The sequence below is a fragment of the Staurois parvus genome, unplaced genomic scaffold (assembly GCF_062004578.1).
Source record: "Staurois parvus isolate SC_StPar_1 unplaced genomic scaffold, SC_StPar_1.0 ptg000283l, whole genome shotgun sequence".
Lineage (NCBI taxonomy): Eukaryota > Metazoa > Chordata > Amphibia > Anura > Ranidae > Staurois > Staurois parvus.
In genome coordinates this window covers 8,020,621-8,039,514 of record NW_028318079.1, presented here as the reverse complement: position 1 = coordinate 8,039,514, position 18,894 = coordinate 8,020,621, and the positions used below count along the sequence as shown (strand labels likewise).

At 44.3% G+C, this 18,894-nt stretch overlaps 1 protein-coding gene across 1 annotated transcript in view; it reads left to right on the top strand.

The window, feature by feature from the left end:
• LOC149458591 (tubulin tyrosine ligase 3-like) overlaps nucleotides 1–18,173 on the top strand; it is a 47,493-nt gene extending 29,320 nt beyond the window's left edge. Inside the window, exons 7-12 of the mRNA XM_089682008.1 lie at nucleotides 3,907–4,093; nucleotides 5,844–5,992; nucleotides 7,890–8,133; nucleotides 10,414–10,849; nucleotides 14,081–14,681; nucleotides 16,537–18,173. Of these exons, the coding sequence (XP_089538134.1) occupies nucleotides 3,907–4,093; nucleotides 5,844–5,992; nucleotides 7,890–8,133; nucleotides 10,414–10,849; nucleotides 14,081–14,681; nucleotides 16,537–16,742 (1,823 nt within the window). The 3' untranslated portion in view covers nucleotides 16,743–18,173. The remainder of the gene's footprint in view (nucleotides 1–3,906; nucleotides 4,094–5,843; nucleotides 5,993–7,889; nucleotides 8,134–10,413; nucleotides 10,850–14,080; nucleotides 14,682–16,536) is intronic.
• The last annotated feature ends 721 nt before the right edge of the window (nucleotides 18,174–18,894 follow it).

Sequence of the window (18,894 nt, the reverse complement as noted above, 5' to 3'; positions counted from 1 at the left end):
CCTGTAACCTGGCCACACCTCCGGGATCACTCAACAGCTCCGCCTCCTCGCCGCTGATTGGCCACCGGAACTGTAGCTCAGGAGAGGCACACAGGCGGCCAATCGCCGGCGAGGAGGTGGAGCTTGGAGAGGAGGAGCCGAGCGGCAGCGCGCGGAGATCGAAGAAGATCAAGGGAGCTGCAGGAGCGAGTGAAGAGAGAGGCCAGAGAAGGAAGACAGCTGACAGGTAAGTGCAAATTTTGCTGCTGCAGCCAGGTATGCAGGCTGTAGATGGGAGAGGGAGAGAGCGAGCCCAGGCTGGAGCAGGAGTCAGCAAGGTAAGTATCATTGGTGTCAGTGGGAGGGATAGTGCCCCATCATTTGTGTCACTAATACCAACGATGGGGCACTATTCCTCCCCCCACTGACACCAACGATGGGGCACTATTCCTCCCCCACTGACACCAACGATGGGGCACTATTCCTCCCACTGACACCAACGATGGGGCACTATTCCTCCCACTGACACCAACGATGGGGCACAATTCCTCCCACTGATACCAATGATGGGGCACTATTCCTCCCACTGACACCAATGATGGGGCACTATTCCTCCCACTGACACCAATGATGAGGCACTATTCCTCCCAATGACACCCACAATGGGGCACTATTCCTCCCATTGACACCCACAATGGGGCACTATTCCTGCCACTGACACCCACAATGGGGCACTATTCCTCCCACTGACACCAATGAATGGGCACTATTCCTCCCACTGACACCAATGATGGGGCACTATTCCTCCCACTGACACCAATGATGGGGCACTATTCCTCCCACTGATACCAATGATGGGGCACTATTCCTCCCACTGACACCAATGATGGGGCACTATTCCTCCCACTGAAACCAATGATGAGGCACTATTCCTCCCAATGACACCCACAATGGGGCACTATTCCTCCCACTGACACCCACAATGGGGCACTATTTCTCCCACTGACACCCACAATGGGGCACTATTCCTCCCACTGACACCCACGATGGGGCACTATTCCTCCCACTGACACCAATGATTGGGCACTATTCCTCCCACTGACGCCAATGATTGGGCACTATTCCTCCCACTGATGCCAATGATTGTACACTATTCCTCCCACTGATGCCAATGATTGTACACTATTCCTCCCACTGACGCCAATGATGGGGCACTATTCCTCCCACTGACGCCAATGATGGGGCACTATTCCTCCCACTGACGCCAATGATTGGGCACTATTCCTCCCACTGACGCCAATGATTGTGCACTATTCCTCCCACTGATGCCAATGATGGGGCACTATTCCTCCCACTGACACCAATGATGGGGCACTATTCCTCCCACTGACACCAATGATGGGGCACTATTCCTCCCACTGACACCAATGTTGGGGCACTATTCCTCCCACTGACACCAATGATGGGGCACTATTCCTCCCACTGACACCAATGATGGGGCACTATTCCTCCCACTGACACCAATGATGGGGCACTATTCCCCCCACTGACACCAATGATGGGGCACTATTCCTCCCACTGACACCAATGATGGAGCACTATTCCTCCCACTGACACCAATGATAGGGCACTATTCCTCCCACTGACACCGATGATGGGGCACTATTCCTTCCACTGATACCGATGATGGGGCACTATTCCTTCCACTGACATCAATGATGGGGCACTATTCCTCCCACTGACACCAATGGTGGGGCACTATTCCTCCCACTGACACCAATGATGGGGCACTATTCCCCCCACTGACACCAATGATGGGGCACTATTCCTCCCACTGACACCAATGTTGGGGCACTATTCCTCCCACTGACACCAATGATGGGGCACTATTCCTCCCACTGACACCAATGATGGGGCACTATTCCTCCCACTGACACCAATGATGGGGCACTATTCCCCCCACTGACACCAATGATGGGGCACTATTCCTCCCACTGACACCAATGATGGAGCACTATTCCTCCCACTGACACCAATGATAGGGCACTATTCCTCCCACTGACACCGATGATGGGGCACTATTCCTTCCACTGATACCGATGATGGGGCACTATTCCTTCCACTGACATCAATGATGGGGCACTATTCCTCCCACTGACACCAATGGTGGGGCACTATTCCTCCCACTGACACCAATGATGGGGCACTATTCCCCCCACTGACACCAATGATGGGGCACTATTCCCCCCACTGACACCAATGATGGAGCACTATTCCTCCCACTGACACCAATGATGGGGCACTATTCCTCCCACTGACACCAATGATGGGGCACTATTCCTTCCACTGACACCAATGATGGGGCACTATTCCTCCCACTGATACCAATGATGGGGCACTATTCCTCCCACTGATACCAATGATGGGGCACTATTCCACCCACTGATACCAATGATGGGGCACTATTCCACCCACTTATACCAACGATGGGACACTATTCCTCCCACTGACACCAACGATGGGGCACTATTCATCCCACTGATACCATTGATGGGACACTATTCATCCGACTGACATCAGTGATGGGGCGCTAGTCCTCCCACTGCAAAATTACAGTTATGAAGTAGCAACGAAAATAATTTTATGGTTGGGGGTCACCACAACATGAGGAACTGTATTAAGGGGTCGCGGCATTAGAAAGGTTGAGAACCACTGGTTTACAACCACTTTAAAGATAAAGTATCAACAAAACAACTATTCTCAAGGAGATAGTCAACAAAGGGAGCCCCCATACTTTTCTCCTAACAAGGTCACTTTAGATTCACTTGCAGTTCAAACTCACAATTGACCTAAACACTGCATATTTCTATTATGTTGCCATTCTGAATAAGGTAATTGAATTGTACTATAAACCATGTGATGACCCAAGTGGGACTTGAACCCACAATCTCCAGCTCTGGAGGCTGATGCCTTCTCCCAGGGGCGTATATACCACAAGGCAAACAAGGCATTTGCCTGGGGCAGCATTTTTCAGGGGGGCAGCACTGTCCCCTGGAAGAAGGGACTGAGGAAGGGACACATGCGGCATGGGGATCAGGTGGGATCTGAGAGAGGCTGCGGGCTGGTTGACAGTATATGCAAAGCCCAACTCTCATTCTCAAGGATGTCCAGAGCTGTGAAGGCGAGCGTCTTTCTCTCTCTTGCCGGGTGGGGAAGGCGGTGTATGGGGGGCAATGGTAGTAGAAGGCTCTTTCAGGTGGGGGGGGGGCAGGTTGGTTGGTGTCAGGCTCTCTATACGGGGGGGGGGGGCGATTTTTGTGTTGCCTAGGGCAGTACAAAACCTACATACACCACTGCCTTCTCCATTAGGCCACTGGGCCCACTATAAGGAACCTATGTAACTCCGCAGTATCTTTCTGCAGTTTCTGTGGACCCCTTGACGTGCTATAGGTAAGCTAGGTCCATTGAGATTCTTACTATTAGGGAGATTGCTGAAAGATACCCTCTAAAAAAATTGGATCAAATGGAAAAAAAATGTTCTTTCGCCCATAGCAGCCAGAGAGGTTTCATGTCTTTTATCGTAGATAAGAAAATGAAAAGGGGAACTTGATTGGTTATTATCGTTCACACCACTGCCCAAGCTCTACTTGTATTTTTCTCTAATGGAGAAAGCATGAGCTCTGGAGGCTCTATTAGGCCACTGGGCCCACTATAAGGAACCTATGTAACTCCGCAGTATCTTTCTGCAGTTTCTGTGGACCCCATTGACGTGCTTTAGGTAAGCTAGGTCCATTGAGATTCATGCTATTAGGGAGATTGCTGAAAGATACCCTCTAGAAAATGAAAGAAGGAACTTGATTGGTTATTATCATTCACACCACTGGCCAAGCTCTACTTGTATTTTTCTTGTTTTCTTTTTGTCTGCAGATGCCAAAAGAACAAATAAACATGGAGGACGTGTGTCAGCTCAGGTGATCAGTACCGCCATCCAGGCCTGTGAGGCCTACCTGAATAGCCTGGAACACGATGACATTGATATGGAAACATGCTCAGCTTCCATCATGACAGATGCAGCGTGGGAAGAATTTCTGCGTCATTATTATCAGGTCATCCAGTAAGTGAACACCCAAGGAATCATTTATGATGTAATTTTTTTTTTTACATCCAAACATGATGTCATTTTTATATTATCGGACATCTGCCGTGAACTCAAAATTCCAGGCAGATATAAAAAAAACATTCAAAATAAAAATTATATTATTAATGAATAATAATATTTAGTGCTGCGCTCCCGTGCTAAATTAATTATATAAAAAAACTTTCAACAGTGATTATCAGTTCATAATCAAATTATATACTCAAAAACATATTAAAATAACAAAAACAATATAATATAATAGCCTTGATGCAAACAATTTGTGTGTTAAATGAACAGTCCTCTTGATAAATCCAAAAACTCGTGTCACCAAATGGGGAAAAACACCGATGAATATTAATATATATTGCGCTCACCTCCAATTTTTGCCTAATATATAAATAGGCAAAAAAACACTTTTTGTCCTGACAGGACAGATGAAAACTACTCCTGCTCCAGATCTCTCACATAGGTGTCCGTTTATGACACAGAGAATAGCTGCGATTCAACAGATCTCAGCTATTCTCTGGTCATTCACAGTTTATGACACTCAGGAGATCATGTCAGCCCTTCACTGGAGATCTGTGTTCTCCCTCCAGATTCTCCAGCCCAGAGCTGGAGAATCAGAGGGACCGAAAACTAAGCAGAGATAATTTACCTCTGTTTAGTAAACTGATCTTTTACTGTAATCTCGCGAGATTATAGTAAAATGAGCCGTTTTCCAGCGTTTGGAGACCGTTCTCCCTTCGTTCGGAGAACTGCTTCATAAACTGCATTCACAGGAGAACTGTGTTCTCCGAGAATGCCGGAGAACTGAACAGCGATCTATTACCGCTGGTTCATAAACGGACACCTCAGCTGGTTGCACGTTGTTGTATGCTAATGATCCACCTGGTGTCTCTCCACAATGCTGCTTAATAAGATGGATATGGAAGGATTCCTCACTCGCACCTCCAGGGCTCTATTTGTCTCTATATCCCCTCCAGAATATTCTGATCACTGGAGCTAAGTGTAAGGTGCCACCATAGCATGACTTCTGTAGTACTGAAATGGAGCTGAGTAACTTCACCAAAAAAAACATATCACTTGATTTTTATAAAAAAAACATTGTTTAATTCTGGGAGGTATTCATTAATAATTTAATACATTTTTTAAAATGCAACTAGTGTAACAACCTGAATATGAATTGGTAGCGGCGTCTTGCGGTCCTTGTTCAAACCTAGAGGTAGGAGTAGCCGTAGGAACACTTCAGGTGTGCTGCATGTAAATATACTAAAAGGGAACAAGATGAGAGGAAGAGCGAGCAGAAGGATGATCTCAACAGTCTGCTGCTATCTTTATCCAATCAGTGGGATAGGAGTAGAAAGAGGACATCACTGTATTTCTGAACTGTAAGTGGCATATTCACTTGGGTGTGATGTATGATGGGGCTGTGTCAATCTTTGGACTGGACAGACAGATAATAAAAATGCATCAGAGGGGAAGAGCAGGTTAAAGTGTTTCTTGACTAAATAAAGTTGTTTAGGAGATGAAGGTTTGCAGTATGTTGTCTTGCCTCGTAGAATATGCTAGCAGAACGAGGTAACAAGCCCCAATGTTGGGTCATGACTGGAATGTGTAGCTTGGGGGGATGGGTGAATAGACTCATGGAACCAGAAATACCTACCGTAACATTATAATAGTACAGTATGTTCTGGCTGTTAAATAATCACTTCCTATCTTATTTTAGTGATGGAGCTGTGATAGACCAATCGTCCTCCTATGTGGACCAGTGTGATCATGTTTTAAGACAATTGGCAGACGTGAACCCACAGCTGGACATTGAAGGTGACAGAAACATCTGGATTGTTAAACCGGGTGCCAAATCCAGAGGTAGAGGTGAGAGAACAAGAATCACATGGCCTTATGTCCTACCATACCTTGCCATACTGGCGTACCCAATCCATTTTGTCTGGAAGTTTTGTTTTCTCTGCCATAATTCATTACATCAAAAGAGTCAGCCCACCTAAGACTAATTTATCGGTTAGGAATGGAGAGTGGTTGATGTTGGAGTATTATATGCAGCCAATTATTATCTAGCACCTCACAGACCCTGAAGAGCTAGTAGTCAACATGGGGTTTATTTACTAAAGCTGGAGAGTGCAAAATCAGACTCCCTTCTGCATAGAAACCAATCAGCTTCTAACCTCAGCTTGTTCAATGAAGCTTTGGCAATGAAACCTTGAAGCTGATTGGTTTCTATGCAGAAGTGAGTCTGATTTTGGACTCTCCAGCTTTAGTAAATAAACCCCCATGTGTCAAACGCCTATGAATCTACTTTGGAGATACACTCACCAGCTACTTTATTACGTACACCTTGCTAGAACCAGGTTGGACTCCCTTTTGCCTTCAGAACTACCTCCATTCTTTGTGGCATAGATTCAACAAGATGTTGGAAACATTCCTCAGAGATTTTGGCCCATATTGACATGATAGCATTACGCAGTTGCTGCAGATTTGGCGGCTGCCCTTCCATGATGCGAATCTCCCGGTCCACCACATCCCCAAAGGTGCTCTATTGGATTGAGATCTGGTGATTGTGGAGGCCATTGGAGTACAGTGAACTCATTTTCATGTTCAAGAAACCAGTTTGAGATGAATTGAGCTTTGTGACACGGTGCATTGTCCTGCTAGAGATAGCCATCAGAAGATGGGGACACTGTAGTCATAAAGGGTGGACATGGTCAGCAGCAATACTCGGGTAGGCCACGGCTTTTAAACGATGCACAGTTGGTACTAAGGGGCCCAAAGTGTGCAAAGAATATATCCCTCACACCATTACACCACCACCAACAGCCTGAACTGTTGATACAAGGCAGGATGGATCCATACTTTCATGTTATGTACACCAAATTCTGACCCTACCATCTGAATGTCGCAACTGAAATCAAGACTCATCAGAACAGACAACATTTTTCCAATCTTCGTTTGTCCAATTTTGGTGAGCCTGTGCGAATTGTAACCTCCGTTTCCTGTTCTTAGTTGACAGGAGTGGCACCCGGTGTGGTCGCCTGCTGCTGTAGCGCATCCGTTTTAAGGTTCAACGTATTGTGCATTCAGAGATGGTCTTCTGCATACTTTGGTTGTAACGAGTGGTTATCTTAGTTACTGTTGCCTTTCTATGATCTCAAACCCCAGTCTACCCATTCTCCTCAGACCTCTAACATCAACAAGGCATTTTCGTCCACACATCTGCTCACTGGATATTTTCTCTTTTTCGGACCATTCTCTGTAAACCCTAGAGATGGTTGTGCGTGATAATCCCAGTAGATCAGCAGTTATGAAATTCTCAGACCAGCTTGTCTGACACCAACAACCAGGCCACATCCAGAGTCACTTAAATCCCCTTTCTTCCCTATTCTGATGCTCGGTTTGAACTTCAGCAAATCGTCTTCACCACATCTAGATGCCTAAATGCATTGAGTTACTGCCATGTGATTGGCTGAATAGTAGTTTGTGTTACCACACAATTGAACGGGTGTTCCTAATAAAGAGGCTGGTGAGTGTATAAAGGACACAGGAGCACATGGAAGAAAACTGTGCAAACAAAGAGAGCAGATACAGACTCCATGCAGATGATTGGGACCTGATAAGAACTGCACCCAAGACCCCAGCATTGCAATACTGTACAACAAAATAGTTCTAGTTGTTCCATATGTGTTGAGATCATCCAAGTTACAGGCAGATGGATGTGGTTGGCGGAATCTCTAACATGGTTGAAATTCCTTTTTTCCAGGAATAATCTGTATGGATCGTTTGGAGGAAATTCTGAAGTTGGTGGATTGCGATCCCATGATCGTTAAGGATGGCAAATGGGTGGTGCAGAAATACATTGAGAGACCACTGCTCATCCATGGCACAAAGTTTGATGTCCGCCAGTGGTTCCTTGTTACGGACTGGAATCCGCTGACGATTTGGTTTTACCGAGAATGTTACGTCCGCTTTTCAACCCAGCCGTTCTCCCTGGAAAATCTAGACACGTAGGTTAGGTTGGGACTGTACAGAAACTAGCTGTTTAAAAAACACTTTTATATGTTAAACATGCAGGCTAGGCTACAAGGTTTGGTTTGCACAGTTTCACAGATACCAACCGGCTAGGACCATATACGTGCTGCCATGTCACCCGCTGTGGAAAGTGTTGTCAAGATAACTCCATACTGACAAAGCAAAATGATGAGGGGCCGCATTATCATGTATATTGTACATCAATGTATAATGTAGAGGTAACATACCTACTTTGGGCCCACCCTATATATGCAGCCACAGTTCTGCACTCACATTGTACAGTTGACCCAAACTTTACCCAATATATTTTACAGGTATACGTCGATAGATAGACTCCAGTGAAACATGGAGATTTTTCTTTTTAACCAACCAATAGCACACAACTTTGCAGCTCAATGGTCCTGATATTTATCTTGTGTAGTTGACTTTCCCCTTGCTAAATATGTATTCCTGTTGGTTCAGCATAACAATCAAAATTACCACATCACAGGGAATGGGTGTATGGTGCCACATCCAAAATGTTGAGACCAAAAAGAGAAGAAGAGGGAGATTCTCTCAGAATGAAGGGGACAATAAAGGCACCATACTAATGCATAGCATAATTTGGTTAAAATATATATTTATTAATTAACATAAATATAAAAATAGTGGAATATTACATAACCACCATGTAAAATTCATACATTTTATATACACATCAACCTTCATAAACCATACAAAGTCATGGCTGGTATTGTGTCCCGTTTTATGCCAACACATTTCTCAGTTTACAGCTACTTCATCAAGGACATCATGGGACTATTTAAAGATTTAAAGCATTATTTCATAGTACCAATAACATTTCCATTAACAACATTTCATATATCAACAAAAATTTTATTTACAGCTTTCCACAGCGTCAGTTAATAACCTAACTGCCGCTAATTCTGAGAGGGTGCTATATATACGTGGTTTAAGAAATCCTACCCCAGGTGGCAATAGGGGAGTGCCTGCAGGACACTGGGATAGATAAAGGGGAGGCAGAATAGAGCCGTAGCCAGCTGTGTAATCCCAACTATTACAAAAAAAAAAATGGAGAAAACAAACTATGTATACCCACAAGCCAAGGCTCCAGTGAAACATGGGAGATTTTTCTTTCCAACCAACTCAGAGAACACGACTTAGCAGCTCAATCGTTCTGATATTTATCTTGTGTAGTTGACTTTCCCCTTGCTAAATACTTATTCCTGTTGGTTCCGCTTAAGAATAATTGTAAGTCTGGGGCTGGTCAAAGTGTTCCATGTTTCCAGTACTTCCCTCCCCAATGTAGCTTTTAACATACACTGGATAATAAGGTGGAGGATGAGCAGAATCATGTGACAGATACTGCAGTACCTAACAAAACGCAAGTAAGAAGTCTGCAAAACCAGACTACATTTGATGATTTAAGACTTTCTGACATTCCTGTAGTATTTGTTTTGATGACCTTGCCTGATCATTGGGAATTTCAGAAAAAGGAAGTGCTGTTTGAATAGTATTAAGGTGTAATACTGTACAGAACAGAACAGAACTCAGTCGAATTGTATTCCCTTAGCTCTATCCATTTATGCCACAACTCCATCCAGAAGAATTTTGAGATCTCCCGCCATCGCCACCCTCAGGTGCCATTGGAAAATATGTGGTCCAGTGACCAATTCCAGGCCCATCTGGAAAAAACCCTCCCCCAGGTGGCATTAGGAGAGGGCCTGCCAGGCAGAAAAGAGCCGTAGCCAGCTGTGTAATCCCAACTATAACAACAAATGGAGAAAACAAGCTACGTTTACCCACAAGCCAAGTCTCCAGTAAAACATAGAGATTTTTCTTTCCAACCAACTCGACTTAGCAGCTCAATGGTTCTGATATTTATCTTGTGTAGTTGACTTTCCCCTTGCTAAATATGTATTCCTGTTAGTTCATCTTAGGAATAATTGTAAGTCTGGGCCTGGTCAATGTGTTCCATGTTTCCAGTACTTCCCTCCCCCTCCCCAGTGTAGGTTTTAATGTACACTGGATAATAATGTGGATGATAAGCAGAATCATGTGACAGATACTGCAGTACCGAACAAAATGCAAGTAGGAAGTCTGCAAAACAAGACTACATTTAATGATTTAAGACTTTCTGACATTCCTGTACAGTATTTGTTTTGATGACCTTGCCTGGGAATCTCAGAAAAAGGAAGTTCTGTTTGAATTGTATTAAGAACATAACATAACACAGTCAAACTTTATTCCCTTAGCTCTATTCATTTATGCAACAACTCCATCCAGAAGAATTTTGAGAACTCCCGCCATCGCCACCCTCAGGTGCCATTGGACAATATGTGGTCCAGTGACCAGTTCCAGGCCCATCTTCAGAGGCTAGGAGAAAGACATGCCTGGACTGACATCATTGTCCCAGGGATGAAAGCTGCCATCATACATGCCATGCAGAGTGCTCAGGATGTTGTGGAGTTCAGAAAAAGCAGCTTTGAATTATATGGGGCCGACTTCATGTTCGGAGAGGACTTCAAACCCTGGCTGATTGAGATCAATGCCAGTCCAACCATGGCCCCTTCAACGGCAGTGACCACCAGAATGTGTGCCAGCGTTCAGGAGGACACCATACGCATCATCATAGATAGGAAGCACGATCGCAACTGTGATGTTGGCAGTTTTGAACTCATCTATAAACAGGTACAGATAATCCATGAACACGAGAAACCCTTAAAACTAAATGTTGAGATTCCACTGTTCAGGGGGCCAAAGCAATATAAAAGATTACAGTTTCCTGGAAATGTTCTAGCTTGGTGACGTATACAGGAAGGCCACTTGCTTCAGAAAGCTGTCTCTATTGCTGTAGTCAAGCCTTTGAAAATAGCAACAAGACGTCATTTTGCAAATTTCTAGCAGCGTATTGTGAAACATGGGATTTTTTAGGCAGAACTATTAAAAAATATACTTTATTTATTCAATTAAATATAAAACCTGCTAATATAATATACAATGTTTTGTAAAATCAATCCATAATACAATCTTATTCATCGGTTTCACCAAAACATTTTATAAAATTGGTATACAGATATGCTGGGCTTATGTGGGCCGACACGTTTCATGGAATACTCTACTTCTTCAGGAGCCGTCAGTCTAGTATTGTATCAAAATTGATCTGAAGAAAAAAGGAGTATACATATATGTGTCATAATTATGAAATACCATCTTGACCTAAGGGCCAGGAACCCACCGCATGCTATGACAGAGAAAGAAAAAGCAGCCATGGAACAGGGTCCAGAGGAGGGACAATGGCAGTGAAAGAGTCTCCATAGTTTCCAAAATGATAATGCATTAAAAATAATGAAGGTTACTCTACCTCAATAAAACCAAATGGCCAGAATCCATCAGTTGCTAACATAAGGAAGGGATCTGTATTCATAGCATTATGCAAAACTATTATTATTATTATACAGTATTTATGTAGCGCCAAAGGGTATGCTCAGCGCTGTACGGTATCAAGGGGGACAGAACATGAGACGAGACAGTAACAATACAATACACGAGGGGTTCGAGGGCCCTGCTCTTTCGAGCTTACAATCTAGGAGGGAGGGGAAGGTAGTACAGGAGGAGATGGCTGTGGGGGATGGAGTGGTGGGAGGAGTGGAGGAGGTTAGTTGCTAGGTGAGGTCAGGCGTTAGGTGAGGTTGGGGTAGGCTTCCCTGAAGAGGAGGGTTTTCAGGGTGCGCCTGAAGGTGAGGAGGGTAGGTGACAGTCTGATGGATTGGGGTAGGGAGTTCCAGAGGATGGGGGAAGTCCTGGAGAAGTGCTGCAATCGGGCGTGGGAGGAGGAGACCAGGGAGCTAGAGAGTAGGAGGTCCTGTGAGGAGCGGAGGGCACGGGTAGGGAGGTATTTGGGTATCAGGTCAGTTATGTAGTTTGGGGCGGCATTGTGAATGGCTTCGTAGGTCAGGGTTAGCAGTTTGAATTTGATGCGTTGGGCAACCAGGAGCCAATGAAGGGATTGGCAGAGGGGGGAGCCAGATGTGGAGCGGTTGGTGAGGTGGATGAGTCTAGCCGCTGAGTGTAGGATCGACTGGAGTGGGGATAGCGTTCATTTGGGTAGGCCAAAATCCTCCAGTTTATAACAGAGGCATCTGAAAAAAGGAAATTTTTATTCAGGTAAAGTGAGCTTCATTATTGTTTTTGAATTATAATTTTGGAAACTATGGAGACTCTTTCATTATCATGATAACTAGACAGAAAATAGCCTAACAATTTTATTTTCTTGGGGTGTATATCCAAAATAACCCATTCATATGAAAAAGCTTTCGTAGATCAATAAACCATCAACTCAAAGTCACTCTTTTTTTTTAGACCATTATTATATAATTAGGCCTCATGCACACAGGGGCTTTTTGCAGCTACTTTTAGGGGCGTTTTCAGCCCTCCATGTTATCCTATGTATCCATGCACACAAACATTAGGAGCTTTTAGTAGCAGTAGTGTTTACCAGCAGGAAGAAAAAACCCATGGCCAGTGCATCCAGGAGCAGCAGCGTTTTGTCAGAAAAATGCTTGATGTGTCTAAACGCGTATTAATGATAGGCGCTTATTATTCTCGCCAATTAAATGGATTATCGCCAAAGCACTTGACACCTGTAAACGCGCCTAAATGCTTGTAAAACTGTTAGACGCTTTGATAAGACTCAGGCGTTATTTCTGCCAAAACGCAGCTGCCAAGAGGAGGAGCTTTTTTAAAACGTACTGTGTGCATGAGGCCTTGACGTGTAATTTTAGATATACATAATGAGATGGCACCACTCCCACCCTGCTAAATTCCAGAAAGTTTTCAGGCCATCTAGGAGATTCAGTCACATACGTGAGTTTTTGGTCTTCCTCAGGATGTCATCCCCAGTGGAGTTGACTAGTAGTTACCTGATCTAGTTCCAAGAGAAACCTCCCACCTACAGTGCCTTGAAAAAGTATTCATACCCCTTGAAATTTTCCACATTTTGTCATGTTACAACCAAAAATGGTAATGTATTTTTGTTGTGAGGATGCTTTTCTTCATCAGGGACAGGGAAGCTGGTCAGAGTTGATGGGAAGATGGATGAAGCTAAATGCAGAGCAATCTTGGAAGAAAACCTGTTAGAGTCTGCAAAAGACTTGTGACTGGGGCGGAGGTTCACCTTCCAGCAGGACAACGACCCGAAACAACCAGCCAGAGCTACAATGGAATTGTTCCGATCAAAGCATATTTATTATTATTATAATACATGATTTCTATAGTGCCAATAGTTTGCACAGTGCTTTACAAAATGAAGGTAGACATTATAGTTACAATACAATTTTGTACAAGAGGGAAACAGATGTGTTAGAATGGCCCAGTCAAAGTCTAGACCTAAATTCAATGGAGAATCTGTGGCAAGACTTGAAAATTGCTGTTCACAGACACTCTCCATCCAATCTGACAGAGCTTGAGCTATTTTGCAAAGAAGAACGGGCAAAAATGTTCCTCTCTGAATGTGCAAAGCTGGTAGAGACATCCCCAAAAAGACTTGCAGCTGTAATTGCAGTGATAGGTGGTCCTACAAAGTATTGACTCTGAGGGGCTGAATACAAATGCATGCTGCACTTTTCACATATTTATTTGTAAAAAATTTGGAAAACCATTTCTCATTTTCCTTCCACTTCACAATTATGTGCCACTTTGTGTTGGTCTATCACATAAAATACCAATAAGACACATTTACATTTTTGGTTAGAACATGACAAAATGTGGAAAATTTCGAGAGGTATGAATACTTTTTCAAGGCACTGTGTATAAGTGGACCACTGCTTCTGAAAGCTGTCAATAACATCAGTTACTTTTCACTTCTTGCACTATAAAAGACCAGCAATGGAGAACTGTGGTAACATCTTGATTGTGTTACAGGCTGCAGTAGACATCCCTCAATACATTGGAATAAATTTGCTGGTTGAAGGAGCCATGGTGAAAAAGCCACGTGTCCCTCTTCCAAGACAACCCACTAACCTTGTCAACCCAGGCATGACTCACCTGATCAACCACCAAAGATCTCTCTCCATGGTGCAAGCCAAGGTGTCAACAGCAACAAGCTTTGCTGGGCCTCATGATACCACCAGACACCCACCTGCCATCCCATATTCAACATTCAAAGCAAATCATCGTACCAAAACACTGCACACCTTGAACAGGGCAAAAACCACAGTCCTAGATAAAGAAAACAAAGCAACGTCCGAAGTTCGGTGCGGATCAGAGAGCGTAGAGTTGGTCAGGCTTTCTGAGAAGTTTGGTGTTGATCATAAGAACACAAAATCGCTCATGCATGGAGTAAGCACGGCAAAAGTCATACAGCTTCACCAACGTTTGCTTGCCACTCCTAAGCTGTGTCTTTCGGAAAAGCCTTCTTTAACAAAACACCTGATTGGGCAGAAAGATGCATCACGTCTGGATCTGAAGATTACAAGCCTTGACTCAGGAGAAATGCAGCTTCTTAAGAGGGTGACGAGGGCAGGTAAAGACATCTGTCATTTATAAAGCATACACTCATAATTTGTCCAAGAAGGAGTTTAATTGGTTGATTGCTTCTAGTTTTTAAAGCGGAGCTCCACCCAAAAGGTAAGTTCCGCTTTAAGGACTGCTTCCTCGCTCCCTATTAAGGATTAGTACCTTTGGGGGGTGGGGGGGAGCGGGTACCCGAATTTGACAGGTACCCGCTCCCATTTCCGGTCCGACTGCCTAGGCGATCAGAAACGGAAGGTGTCCTCCCTCCCTCCCTGTAGTCTTTTGGGACACGTGACAGGTCCCAGAAGACTACAGGACCATTCAGGAAGCACAGCGCTACTCGCGCATGCGCAGTGGGTACCCGGCTGTGAAGCCGCAAGCTGTCACAGCCGGGTGCCCACACTGAAGATGCCGGCCTCCTGGAATACAGGACAGCCGGTGAAACGGGGGACACACCACGGGACCGAGGAACAGGTAAGTGGCTGTTTTTTATTAAAAGTCAGGAGGTACAGTTTTCGTAGCTGCTGACTTTTATTTTTTGACAGGGTGAGCTTTAACTGCATAGTACACTTTTAATGGCGATCGCTTTTCCATTTGACGTATAAGGGCTACCCAAGGGCTGTGGTAAAGCCAATATCTCCAACTAGACATGTATGAATCGTTTCATTACAAATTGAAATTTGGACAAAATTTGTTATTCAGAGATTCGGATGTATCAGAATTTCTGAATCACAATAACAAATTTCAACAAATGTGAAAGAATTATAATGAAAACAACGAATGCTTTCGTATTCATTTGTTTAACCACTTGCCCTCCAGAGGATTTACCCCCCCCCCCCTTCCTGACCAGGCCATTTTTTGCGATACGGCGCTGCATTACTTTAACTGACAATTGCGCGGTCATTCAACGCTGCACCCAAATGAAATTTTTGTCCTTTTTTCCCACAATTAGAGCTTTTTTCCAGTGGTATTTGATCACCTGTGCGGTTTTAATTTTTTGTGCTATAAACAAAAAAAAGACCAACAATTTTGAGAAAAAAAAACAATATTTTTGACTTTTTGCTATTAAACATGTCCAGTAAAAAAATTTAAAAAATCAAATTTTGTCATAAATTTAAGCCAAAATGTATTCTGCTCCATGTCTGGGTGGTGATCAGCGACTTATAGCGGGACTGCAGCGAGCTTTCTGGGGGTGAACTGACTAACTGCCACTGATATCCCCAGTGACACTAATACAGTGGTCAGTGCTAATAAAAAAAAAGCACTGATACTGCACTAAAGGCACTGGGCAGGAAGGGGTCAATATATGGGGCGATCAAAGGGTTAACTGTGTGTTGTTTCACATTATGTGCTGTGTGGGTGCTTTCAAGTGTGGCTCTGCACAGACATTTCCCTCCTTTTTCTTTTTTAGCTAAAAATACGGTATATAATGAATGAATCCAACATGAAACAAAATAAAAGAAAAAATTCCTTTCTTCTGAGTACTCTACACTAAACTGAGCATGCTAGGTGAGGTTGATTATCTACCTCACGGGTGTCAAACTGGTGGCCGTCCAGCTGTTGCCAAACTACAAGTCCCATGAGGCATTGCAAGATTGACAGTTACAAGCATGACTCCCAAAGGCAGAGGCATGATGGGACTTGTAGTTTCGCAACAGCTGGAGGGCCGCCAGTTTGACACCCCTGATCTACCTATAATGTACTGACATCTTGAATGTTAGTGTCCAGATCCTCCTGTAGGTGGTAGTATAGCCATAACATGGAATTTAGAGACGTGTCCCTAATAGAACATATAGAAAATGATGCTGGTATCCCCTATGTGTAAAATAGACCTTGTTACTAAACTAACCTTCTTTATCATGCAGGACTTGACTCCCATCGGATGCCCTGCCTGTTCTGTAAGGGAATCTCGTCTCTGCAAGCCACATGCAGCTGTTGTAAAAGCACCAAACTCCCCCCTAAACCAATCCGCTTCCAGCTATCCAAAGGGACGCATCTCAGCAGGTTCCACGGAGGAGCACAACAGCTCTCGGCACGAGGAACCGCCATCATCACATCCTTGCTGCTGTGAATCTCATCTGTCAGTCCATGCATTGACCTTTGGTTTTAAAGAGACTCTGTCACCTTAAAAACATGAACGCTGCAGGTATACAGTGCCTATATTTTTATTTTTTTCAAGGTGACAGAGTCTCTCTAAAGTCAACCTATCACCAACTCAGAGACCTTACCAATGCAGACTAGACAGTATTGAAAGGTATCTCTTGCATTAGAATCTGTTGCTGCGGCATGATACTGTAAAACCTGCAATATGCAAACACTGACTTTTTCAAAAGTCAGCAGCTGGAATCGCTTCCTGCACCTCCCTATATACACATTGCATTGTGGGATGATTGGGAACATTTTCAGCCTCGACATCTCCAAAGACAGAACGTTTGAATATTGTAGGCCACAGAGTTGTGGAGGCTCCTCGGGGGCCCTGCAGTGGAAGACTCATGTAACCAATCAGAACCCGGTGCTGTCTTATCTTCATTGGTAAACTTAGCCATATCAGTTGGGGGAGTGGCAGGTTTGTTTTAGAGAAACATGGAGGCTGCCATTGTTGACGGGTCTATCTGTAAATGTTGGCTGCCTGGCTGTTTCTTGCTTCAATAACTTGTGACCTGGAAAAAGCACTCAGGATTTGACTCTTCTGTGACTTTCTCTACATTCTTGATCCAAGGGGTGACTCAAAGTATTGAACTAGTAGCTTCTCTGCACCAAAAAAAATTAGCACTTTAAACTGTCATCCAATGTCTTCTAATACTGCTGCTGTTGCTGTCTTTACAATCAGCCTCTAAGAAGCCCAGGACCCTGGGTGCGTGGGCCATTCCACAGTCTTCACTGGTGCTACCTTCTCCGAGTTTCCCTCTTTAAAAACATATTCAACATATTTCTGCCATAAATGCAAATTTTACTGTTTTATCCCTTTAAAAATGCTGCAAGTACAGAAAAAGACCAATCAAATCTGCCAGAAATCCAATGAGCTCCCAACTTCCTGTAGTGAGGTGACAACGCTGCTTCTGCTGCACTGAACTCCCAAACAGTGTTGTCAGCCCTTCCAAGCTCTTCTCTGCTGGATTACAGAACACCTTCCCCTCTCCATAACCCAAGGGAAAAGTGTACTGTAGTCAAGTAGAGAACTCAGACAGGACTGACAACACTGCCTGGGATTTCAGTAAAATATATCGGTATTTTGGTGTTGGAGGGGTATAGCCAAAGTAACTTAAAATTCCAATAAAAATCCAGTGAAAAGTTCAATAACAAGTCCGTAAATAAAGTCCAACTTATAGCCAGGGGAATTAAAGGGAGAGGGATTGTTGGACAGGCTGTGGTTACTCAAGGGGGGCAGTGGGCAATAAATGGTAGCATCAGCGGCAGCTCCCTTAGAGTAAAGCTGAACTCTGTAAACAGGGAAAGAGAAAATAGGGGCGCCAATCTAAGTGCAGCATTAAAAGTCATTTATTGCAAGGTTAAAAATATTAGCAACTCACTAGACATAAGTTGATAAAAGGCATGTCACCTTCGTACGGGGTCCTGAAGGATCGAGAATCCGGCACAGCGAGTCTGGGCGTCCCATTGGTAGTTGAGAGCAGGTTCTCTGAGGCACAGGAAGCATCCGGCCACGATGAAGGAACCAGCCTGGAGCGGAGATGGCGCTGGAGTAGACATGATGTCAGAGCGTGATGGCGTGAAACAGGGGGCGGTAATGCGTTTCGAAGCGTAGCTTCTTCTTCAGACCTCCTAAAGGCCTGAAGAATAAGCTGTGCTTGGAAACGCGTTACCACCCGTTTCACGCCATCTCGCACCGACGTCTGACGTCACGTCCGCTCCAGCGCCATTTGTGCTCCAGGCTGGTTCTTTCATCGCGGCCGGCCGCTTCCTCAGCCTCAGGGAACCTGCTCTCAGCTATCAACGGGATGCCCAGACTCGCTGTGCCGCATATCGGCTCCTGGATCCTTCAGGACCCCGTACGAGGGTGACATGTCTTTTATCAACTTATGTCTAGTGAGTTGCTAATATTTTTAACCTTGCAATAAATTCCTTCTAATGCTGCACTTAGATTGGACCTATTTTCTCTTTCCTTGGGATTTCAGTGCAGCAGAGGCAGTGGTGTCAGTTCACTAAAAGAGGTCATGAGCACACTGGATTTCGGACACGGTCAACAGGTATTTTTTGGTACTTTT